This window comes from Erithacus rubecula (assembly GCF_903797595.1).
Source record: "Erithacus rubecula genome assembly, chromosome: 21".
Taxonomy (NCBI): Eukaryota; Metazoa; Chordata; class Aves; order Passeriformes; family Muscicapidae; genus Erithacus; species Erithacus rubecula.
This window is the reverse complement of record NC_136673.1, coordinates 5,764,801-5,774,739: the sequence shown is the minus strand read 5'-3', so window position 1 is coordinate 5,774,739 and position 9,939 is coordinate 5,764,801. Positions and strand designations below refer to the sequence as shown.

At 51.9% G+C, this 9,939-nt stretch overlaps 2 protein-coding genes across 2 annotated transcripts; one reads left to right on the top strand and one right to left on the bottom strand.

Annotated features, from left to right (window-relative positions):
- Nucleotides 1–54: 54 nt before the first annotated feature.
- COQ4 (coenzyme Q4) lies at nt 55–4,476 on the bottom strand. The gene is made up of 7 exons (XM_079324147.1): nt 4,390–4,476; nt 4,128–4,312; nt 3,618–3,714; nt 1,956–2,058; nt 1,719–1,848; nt 885–978; nt 55–335 (listed from the first exon to the last, which is right to left on the bottom strand). Exons 1-7 carry the CDS (start codon nt 4,461–4,463, stop codon nt 173–175), a joined length of 846 nt encoding a protein of 281 aa, XP_079180273.1. The 5' UTR covers nt 4,464–4,476; the 3' UTR covers nt 55–172.
- A 13-nt stretch (nt 4,477–4,489) lies between these two features.
- TRUB2 (TruB pseudouridine synthase family member 2) lies at nt 4,490–8,486 on the top strand. The gene is made up of 8 exons (XM_079324145.1): nt 4,490–4,620; nt 4,847–4,975; nt 5,054–5,128; nt 5,635–5,696; nt 6,015–6,096; nt 6,626–6,698; nt 7,152–7,288; nt 7,862–8,486. Exons 1-8 carry the CDS (start codon nt 4,512–4,514, stop codon nt 8,224–8,226), a joined length of 1,032 nt encoding a protein of 343 aa, XP_079180271.1. The 5' UTR covers nt 4,490–4,511; the 3' UTR covers nt 8,227–8,486.
- The last annotated feature ends 1,453 nt before the right edge of the window (nt 8,487–9,939 follow it).

The following is a 9,939-nucleotide window of genomic DNA, read 5'->3' as shown; positions in this document are numbered from 1 at the left end:
ATGGGATTTTACCACTGCACACACCAAACCTGCCCCTGCACTCCTCTGGAAAACAGAGCCCTCGGGTCCATGGTGGCAGAGCACGGCCACACCGTGCTGCCAGCAGGGCAGGAGGATGGAGGATGTGGATGCAGCTGCCAAGGGATCCCCTGGGCCCTTCCTGACTGAGCTCTCACACTCGGAGGGCCGGGGGAGGGAAGATGCCGAGCTCCTCCCGCAGGGACTCCACTGGCTGCTCCCAGCGCTGCTCGTAGTAGACGTTCAGCACACAGCTGGCGTTGAGCCCACTCCGAATCGCCCAGGGAACCAGCTCGGTGGCCAGGACCTGCAGCTTCCTGGAACAAACCATACACGTGGTGGCAGTTTTGAATATCCACATTTTGTTATTTTCCTTCATCAAGTCACCATTGTAGCTGATGCCAAGCCATGTGTCCCTCTAATTTTCTGGTATCCCCTCTGTTTAACTCACAGGGGAAACTGAGGCACAGAAGGAGGATGGTGTGCCAGGAAGGTTACCTGCACAAAGCCAAAGCCAGAACTCAGGTTCTGCAACTGCTGGGCCACCAAAAGAGATGTGCTGGGGCAGGGAATAGCTGCCAGTGTGGTGAGGGTCCTGCTGGCCCTCAACCACATCCAAGGCCTGGAAATGCTCCTGCCTGGCACAGGGGAGCTGGTGTTGAATGCAGATTAAGCATCAGGTTCTGCTTCAGTGATGAGGCAAAGCTGTCACCACTTCTTTGGAATGTGAGGACAGCAGTAAGCTCACAGAGGAGCCTGTGACTGAATGTGTGATTGACTTCCCCCTGCAAACCAGCAGTGTCCCCTCTGTCCCCAGGGAAAGCACCAGACAGGCTGGGAGCAGCCAGGGCACAGACTGGACCTACCGTGTGCTGAGCCGGACAGGGCCAAACGCTGCTCCCAGGACACACATGGGCAGCCCCGTCTGGACAGCTTCAAACCACTTCACCACCACCTCACCTGGGAGGGAGCAGGGAGGTTGTGAGCAGGCAGAGCACCTGGATCAAGGGCCAGTCAGTGTGGCTCCTGCCCTTCCTAAGATTGGCTACTTGGGAATGCTTCCTACACCTGGCCACGGCCCCATTGTCACACACCACTCACCCACTCCAGAGGGATGCATCCCACCAGCCCTGGGAGCCTGGGGAACACATCCCAGGCAGTGCAACTCCCTGCAGACCTCAGCAATGCAGTGCCAAGGCCTGATGCTCTGTGTGGCTCTCCTGGTCTCCCAGCACAGCCCTTTTACAAAACTGCCTGGACTCAGGCACAGCCTGCATAAGAGACCAGTCATGCTGGTTCCCTTGCACAAGTGCAAGGCTGCACTTGGGATTTGCTATTGAGTCAGACAAAAATGAGGGCAAAGGACACAGAGACGTGCAGATAAGGAGCAACCAGGAATTCCCTTCTGTCTTCACTCAGAGCTTGCAAAACATCCCTCCCTCCATGCCACCCTCCCTGCCAGGCAGAAACCACCCATCCAGTAGCTGCCTGTGCCCAGGGCTTGGGCAGAGCATCTCCCAGCAGGGAAAACATGACATCTCATGGCCCCTCGGTCACCAGAGCCAGTGATGTGGGACAGTGATGATGCAAAATCCCCCAATCAGGGAGTCCAGCTGGCCCAGCCTGCTCCATTTCTGGAAAGCAGCTGAGCACAGTCGGTGGGTTTGGCAGTGCAGCTCCCTGAGCCCACTGCTGCTCACCCAGCATGTTGGTTGGCATGCCCAGGAGGGTGTGCATCAGGTCGTGGACTTCCCGGTACCGCTGGATCACGTATGCCAGCTCTTCATCATCAACAAACTTGGGCGGCATCCGTGTGTCTGGAGAAACCTTCTGCAAGTCCAAAGAGGTCCAACTCGACCCTGTGGCTCCAATCTCACCTGTGCTCCCAGCACAGGGATCAGCCACAGGAATGTGCACCTGTGCAAGCCCAGACTCACGTTGTCCTCCAGGAAGCGGAGGTACTCCCTGCCCAGCGAGCCCCCCGGCAGCGCCCGCAGCCTGGCCACGTCCAGCGTGGAGAGACGGATGCGAGGCCGCTCCCTGGAAGAAACACACAGCTCAGTGACACTCCCAGTGAAATCCACAGCAGCAGGTCCTGGAGAAAAGGAGCCCTTGGAAACCCCCACGCTTGCCTCTGCCCATCCTTGCTATTTTCTCCATGTAGATCCTAACTGCTCACTGCAGGGACAGAACTGTCTGCACTTCTGCTGTGGAGGCTGGGAGACAAATTGCTTAAAGGATCTACCTGAAACCTTGGCAATAAAAAGGCCTTTATCTTGTGCACTTGTAACAACTCTGGTGGGAAAAACACTGGTGTCCTCTGCACTAAAATGCTGCTGCTGTGTGGGCTGCCAGCCAGGCACAGACCTCGGCAACAGCCAGCCCAGCAGAGCAGAGAAATTTAGTGCCCCAGCAAAGCAACCAGAGCTTCAAAGGAGCAACCCAAAAGAGGAGAAGGAATTTGTTCTAAATACAGATTTAATTTCAATCCTGCTCAGGCTTTCACCTCCAGCCACATGGCAGCCACAAAGAGAAAGGTCTCCTTTACAGTTGTTGGCAAACAGGTGCCTCATAGCCTTGAAAGTAAACAAAAGCCCTTTCATTTCCATTTACAGGGTAAAGTCTTCCCATGACAAAAGCCCTGCAGTGGATCCAGGAGCTGCTCAGCTCCTAGAGTGGAAGTGCCAGGGAGATAAGCAGCACTGGCATGTTTTACACTGGCTGCAGATATTTCCTTGTGTATTTGTTATGAAAGGGATCTCAGCAGCTTGGGGGATAAAAACAAAAAGACCTGTGTGCCTAATTCAGACCCCTACAAATCCCTGCAATACCACAGGGCAAGGAGCAAGTGGGTATGTCCCTTCCCAGCCTTCTCCCTGGGCAGTTCTGCTGGGATTCAGCCCCATTCCAGTGCTCTGGATGTTTTACCAGGATGAGGCTAGCCTGCACGAACATATGGCAAAAGGCAACGTTTCCAAAGCTCCTATGTGACACAAGCAGCAGGTGTGACACATAACAGGGAACAGGGAGAAGGCAAGCAGATATACAGAGAGAGCTTGGTCAGTAAGAGAAATCCCTCCTGTTCAGCCTTGCTGCACTCAACAAGTCTTTGCAGATATGGAAGCAAAAGTGATGAAGTATTAAAAATCTAAACAAGAGAAATGGCCTCATTTCAACTTGAGCCAGAAAAATAAATATGTGTGTGTCTAAGGAGGAGGCAGACCAGCAGAGACAAAGTCTCCAATGCAAGAAAATGCAGCAGCAGGCACAGGGAAGAAATCCATGGATGTAGTGTGCTCTCATCACTGCTCAGCATCCACATCCCTGGATTTCTCCCGTGCCTGCTGCTACATCTCGTGGTGTTGGCAGCTGCCAGTTCCAGCAGCGAAGCAGAACAGACAGGCAAGTAGTGCCCACCCTTAGATGTGTCACAGAGCTCCTGTGAACGTTAAAAATAAGATTAGCCTGGAGGGTTAGGGCTAACAAAACACTGTGCTCCTTCCAAGCTCTCTCTTCCCAGGGCCAAGGAACCTGCTTGGCCTCGTGTCTGCCACCCCACCACAAACCATGGGAGGTGGGAGGGATGGGGAGGGACGCACTGGAGGATGCGGTGACCTTCAGGATGGTTTTTCATCTTGTCTCGCAGGTTTGGCAGGGCCAGGCAGCCTGTGGTCTCCCCAAGGACTGCCACCATGTCTGAAAGAGAGACCAGAGAGTGACCAAAGAACTGCTTTTGCAACACCCAGCTATCCTTGGTCGGCAGGTGAGGAAATAGGGCAATGAACCCATTGACCAAGCGCAGGCAGGAAGCCCGTGGCAAAGTGGGGATCCCATAAACCACAGACCTTCAGCTTCAGGGCTACTCTGCCCTGGCGTCATCCGCATGACCCTCGCCGGGAATGGGATGGAGGAGCAGGCATGAAGCCTGGGGCACTTTGGAGAAACAGCCCGGGCCGGGTGGCATCACAAGGGGTCACATTGGGGTGTGTTTGGGTTTCCTCACTCCCTCTCTTTCACAGCCTCCTGTGCCGGGCCAGTTCTCAGCCCCAAACTCTCCTACGGAGTTCAGGAGGCAGGGAGCGGGATTTTCTTTGCGCTCGCCGGCTTACCGTGTCTGTAGGGGTCATAGAGCGCCATGACCGCTGAGCCGGCGGCCAGCAGCGCCTTCTGCAGCGGGCTGGTGGGGATGTGCCCGGGGTACAGCTGGTGCCACCCTTCCATCTCCTCCTCCTCCTCCTCCTCCTCCTCCCCGCGTCCATCCCGGCCCCGCGGCTCGCTGTGGCTCGGCCGGGCTCTGCCTGCGGGGAGCAGCGGGTAAGGGACCGGCCCGGCCGGGGGAGCCGGGGACGCTCCAGGGGCTGCGGGAGGCACTTGCCTGGGGAAGCGGGAGCGCCCCGCAGCAGCGGGAGCCCGGCCCGCGCCGCCCGCAGCAGCAGCGGCCGCATCCCGGCGCTGCCCCGGAAGAGCCCGGTACGGGGCGGGGCGGCCCGGGCATGGCGGCGGCCGGGCGGCCCGGGCTGGCCGGGCTCTTCGCCGTCTACAAGCCGGCGGGGGTGGCGTGGGGCCGCGTCCGGGACGCGGTGGAGACGCGACTGCTGCGCGGTGAGCGCGGGCGGCGGGACCCCGGGGGTCATGGCCGGGGCCTACCGGTGGGACCCATCCCATCCCATCCCATCCCATCCCATCCCATCCCATCCCATCCCATCCCATCCCATCCCATCCCATCCCATCCCGTCCCGTCCCGTCCCGTCCCGTCCCGTCCCGTCCCGTCCCGTCCCGTTCCCGGGGCTCGCCCCTGAGCCCCCCTGTCCCCCCGCTTCTCTTGCAGAGCTGAACGCGGCGCCGGTCCGCGCTCCGCGGCAGCGAGTCCGCTTCCTACCGGCGCCGGCCCCGGGCGGCGGCGGGGCCGTGGAGCTGGTGGCTGCCAGGGTGCCGGTGCTGGCCGACCATCCCCTCGGTAAGGGCACAGCGGGGCCTTTCCCCCTTCCTGGGCCGGGGGAAGCCGGGACCGGCTCCATCACTGTCTCTGTTGCAGTCCGAGGCCCGCGGTTCAAGAAGCTGAAGATCGGAGCAGGTCACCGGCTGGATGTGAAGGCCTCGGGAGTCTTCGGTGGGTCTGGTCCCGGAGCAGCAGCGTGTCGTGCTGGCTGTGAGGTGATGGGTTTCCATGCAGGGAAGAAGGGTGGATGCAGAGCCATTGCACTGCAGCAGTGCCTGGATCTCACAGCCCCACTGGGAGTTTAAGTGCTAAAACACAGAAGAAATGTCCCAGCAAGCAGCTGGCAAAGCTGGGAGTGCCCCAGGCACTCTGGGTTTTACTGGGAAACACCAGTTCCCATGTCTGCTCCACCACTTGAATTGGCTTTGCTGTGGCTGGCACTGCTGAGCATTTGCCCTGAGTGCCCAGGTGGAAAGTTCTGGGGAAATCCAAGAGCTCTGGTTACAGCTCTGTGGTTTTCATGCCAGACAATTATCTGGGGGTCTAATTGCACTGCTCAGATGTGACTCCTACAGAGATACAGCCCTGTGCAGGTGTGAGTGTTCAGGGCTGTGTAAATGCACATCAGTGACTTCTTGTGAGGCTGAATAACAGGTTCCCCATTTTCTATGTTTCAGTGCTTGGCGTTGGCCATGGGAACAAGCTGCTCACTGACCTGTACAATTGTCACCTGACCAAGGTAGGTACTGGCTCTGAATGGGCCATGGAACCCCAGAGATGCATGACACACTTGATCCTGCCCCAGTGCCCCAGACCAGCCTTGGGATGTTGATTCTGCACTTAAGTCTCAATCCTACCAATGCTTTTGAGAACTTTTCAGGGTCCAAGGTTTCATCCTTCACATGAGCATCCACTTGTGGCCTTTTGAGCAGAGGATGCTGCTGTCTTTTTGTGTAAAACTCATAGCCTGCACTTACATCAGTTGCATGGTGCAATACTGCTGCTTAATTGCTTGGAGCATTTTTTTGATAAATGACACTCTTTGTCTTTTTTCCAGGTTTATATTGTTGGTGGGCTTTTTGGTAAAGCCACTGATGACTTCTCAGACACAGGGAATTTAGTAGAGAAGACAACATTTGGTAAGAAACTGATTTGATGTGTTGTTCTTTTTTTTAACAGAACATCAAACAGCAGATTAACTCCAAAGCATTTAATCAGGTGAATTGTACAGTGACAAAAATCACATCTTGCATGTCGTCTAGTCCTTGTTGATGTCATAGTTCCCCTATTCTAAATCTAACCACAATATATGCAAAGGCAGTGGGAATGCTGGTCACAGTGCTTGCTACTGGTCAGGACCCAGATCTCCCTGTGTATCACACTTGGAGATAGCAGTTAGGAGATTTCATTGAATGAAAATATACAATAAGAAAACTGGAGCTTCAGCATTTTGAAATCAGTTAAGCAAAATAACTCTTCCATTTGCAGTCCAGCTCTGTGCTGCTCCATGGAGAGCCTGGGGAAGTGACTTTGCAAAGGCCCCCCTCAGCTCTCATCAGCCCCTTTTGACTGCCTGCCCAAGGGACAGCAATACCTCAGTGGCACTTTTCAGACTTTCTGGTTCCTGGATGGATAATTGAGACTTTGTTTTTGCCTTAATATTTGCAGATCATATCACAAGGGAGAAGCTGGAGCGGATTCTCGCCGTCATTCAAGGGACGAATCAAAAGGCCCTGCTGATGTACGTACCCACAGGAAAATGAGCTGATCTGATCCCACTGCCATTTGCTGCTCTTCAAAACAAATGAGAGGATTGTGTTTCCCATAATCGAAGTCTGTAAAGGTTGGAATGCTAGCAAGGGCAGAGAGGAGTTACTCTGAGTGCTCTGTGCTCTGGTGAGAGGTTGTAGTTAAATGTCCTTCTTGTATCCCAAAATTTCCAATCTGCTGGTTTAGGAGCAATCTGCTGTATAGGGCTGATAAAAAAAAACTTGTAAACATGACCAGGTACCACCCTCCCAAACTGTGCTACACTACTGATAGCAGATACACCACTAAAAATATATGCAAAAACTCACTGGATAGTTTTAAGAATAAAAATTGCATCTCTGTTTTATTGGGGATGGGCATATTTTGAATCTCTTTGCAAAGAAGTTTTAAATGTCTCTGCTGCTCTCTTTTTTTTTTTCCCTAGGTATTCTAACATTGATATGAAAACACAAGAGGCATATGAGCTGGCTGTCAAAGGCTTGATTCGCCCCATGGGAAAATGTCCCCCAATAATCACAGCAGTCCGATGCCTCCACTTTGCACTTCCAGAATTCCAGCTAGGTAGGACTAGCACAGAATATACTGGGGAACTCTGAGTATAGTAACTCTGAGAAAATAAGTTGGTAAACTTCGTTTTCGTACTCATGATTTAATGCAAAATGAGTTGGGAATTTCTTATCAACTTATCACTTCTCTGGTAAGTCCAGCCAGCTCATAGCTTATTCCTTGCCAAGTTCAGATTTAGGCTGGAAAATTTGCATTGTGAATACCTATGGGGGAAATTCTTCTTAGCTCAGTGTTTCAGTGTAATTCATTTCAGTGCTGGGTTTTGGGGTCTTTTTATAATGCAGCATGTTTATTTTCCTGTTCCCAGTTCCCTTTCCCTCACTAATTATTTGTCCAATTAATTTTGTCCCCTTTGAAATACCTACATTTACTCTTCTATATATATAGGTTTGTTTTATAAAGTATTTACTTTGGAAGGGTATGGAACACCCTGCAGTATTCCAGAAAATCATACCATGCTCTTAGTGTCTTCTGCCAAAATGATTCTTTTAGCATAGCTGTCTGGATTTACAATGTCAGAGCTTGTGTCAAAGCTTTGCTTCTGAGGGAGTGTCTGTGTCCTCCTAGAAATCCACTGCTTGCACGAGACTCAGCAGTACCTGCGGAAGATGGTTCACGAGATGGGGCTGGAGCTGAAATCATCTGCTGTGTGCACACAGGTGCGGAGAATACGCGACGGGGTTTTCACGGTGGACGACGCTCTCCCCAGAACTCAGTGGAACCTGCAGAGCATCCAGGAGGCAATTCAGAACTGTCAGCTCAAAGTGGAAACAGAGCTGGAGAAAACACTGGGACATGGGAAGAGCAGTCCTCTCTATCAGCTGGGTGGGGACACAGCTGAGCATGCTCTGGCTGCAGCAGAATATGACAGGGATGTGATGGACAGCAGAAGGAAAGAGGTTAATTGCAGTTCACTTCCACCCTTTCCTTGAGAAGACTTTTATCAGAGGCTTTTTTTTTTTCAGTGACAGGCTGTATCATTTTTTTAAACCATCACAAACAATTCATTAACAGGAGTAGCTGTGCCAAAATTCCTGTTGATTTTTAGAACATTAGGTTGCTAAGGGACATAAAAACCCATTCCCGAATTGTTCAGCACCAGGAAGTAGTGTCTCAGAAAGCTGTATTCCTTTGACTGCACAGATTTGTTGCTTGCAACTGGCAGCATAACTTATCTGCTGTATGGTTTTTATTTTCCCTCTGTTCTCCTGGAGTATTTTCTTTCCATTAGCCCTGCTCTCAGACACATGAGAGTTCAGAATTGGGCTAAATGAGAGATGTGCAGGAGAAAACACAGCTTACCCAAAGCAATGCAAGGAAATGGTTTTATCCAGAGTAGGCACGTGATGAAAAGTGGCTTATAATGGGAACTAATGCACAGGATACACAAAAAAAAAAAAAAAAAAAAAAGGAAAATGACCTAACAGGGAAGAGGTTGGTTCTTGGCTCAGTACTCATCCATGTACATTGGCCTATGAAAAACCCAGCAAGTGCTACTTTATTTTACCCCTTTTTTCCTGAGGAGCCAAGGGTGTTCAGTGGTGTCTGGTATCCTCTTCTATAGCAGCTCCTTGCAGACAGCAGGTCCTGCCCTTTGGTGAAACTGTAAACTCTGTGATACCATTTGGTCTCTGTTAGCTCATTAAAGCTGGGTCTGACTTTGCAGAAACACTTTCTAAATTTAAGTCTGGAATTACACTTACCATTATTGCACTCAATGGTTTTTCAGTTATATACTTAGTGAGTTTGAAAATTTATTTATAGAAAGCAGAAGATCTCTTCCTCTCCTGGACTTGGATAAAGGCCAGCATATTTCATCCTCCAGGTGACAGCCATAAAGGTACAAGAGTAACTCTGGGAGGGGCAGTCACAGGGGTCATGATGAAGACCTCAGTGGCAGCATCCAGTCCTGAAGCATCCCAGCAGTCCTTAACTTAGTCCCTGGAATCTTTCAGTTCTGGCTGCACAGAGCCAGAGCAGCCATGGAACACAGCTGCCACCACCTGGCAGAGCCACCGTGCCAGCAGCAGGGATTCCCCAAGGACACTGTGCCCTGTCCTTGGCTCTTGGATGTTCTCATCCTCTATGGACAAAGGGCTGGGATCAGGGGACCTTCCCTGGACACCTGCCCAGTGCTACCTGAAGTTTAACCCATCCCTACAGCTGCAAGCAGGACACTTGCACAGCTACAGCTGCAGGTTTTAACCCCAGTGCTCCTACATAGTGGGGAAGAAAACATGGACTTCTTACTCCTTGAACAACCTTCAGTAACTTTGGTAATGGACTATACTTCATCCCCTCAGCTCACACCTCACACAAACTGAAGAATGTTTCCTATTGCAAAAACAATTTCCACAATTTCCACATTCCACAAGAACAATTTGCGTGTCTCACTGACAGGAACATTTTGGTTGGAACACTGCAGGCTGAACCAGTCCTTCTACTCAGGAAACACCAGCAAAAACAGCAACTTTACTAACAAAGTGTGCATTTCCCAGTTCTTGCCACCTTGTGGCTTTTTTCCTCCCCTTAAAAGGACTCCAAAACACATGAGTGTTCCACACTTGGCAGAGGGGTATGTGGTAGGGAGGGGTGTGAACATCCCCCTGAGAGTCCACTCTGGTCTGGCCACAGGAAATATTCTG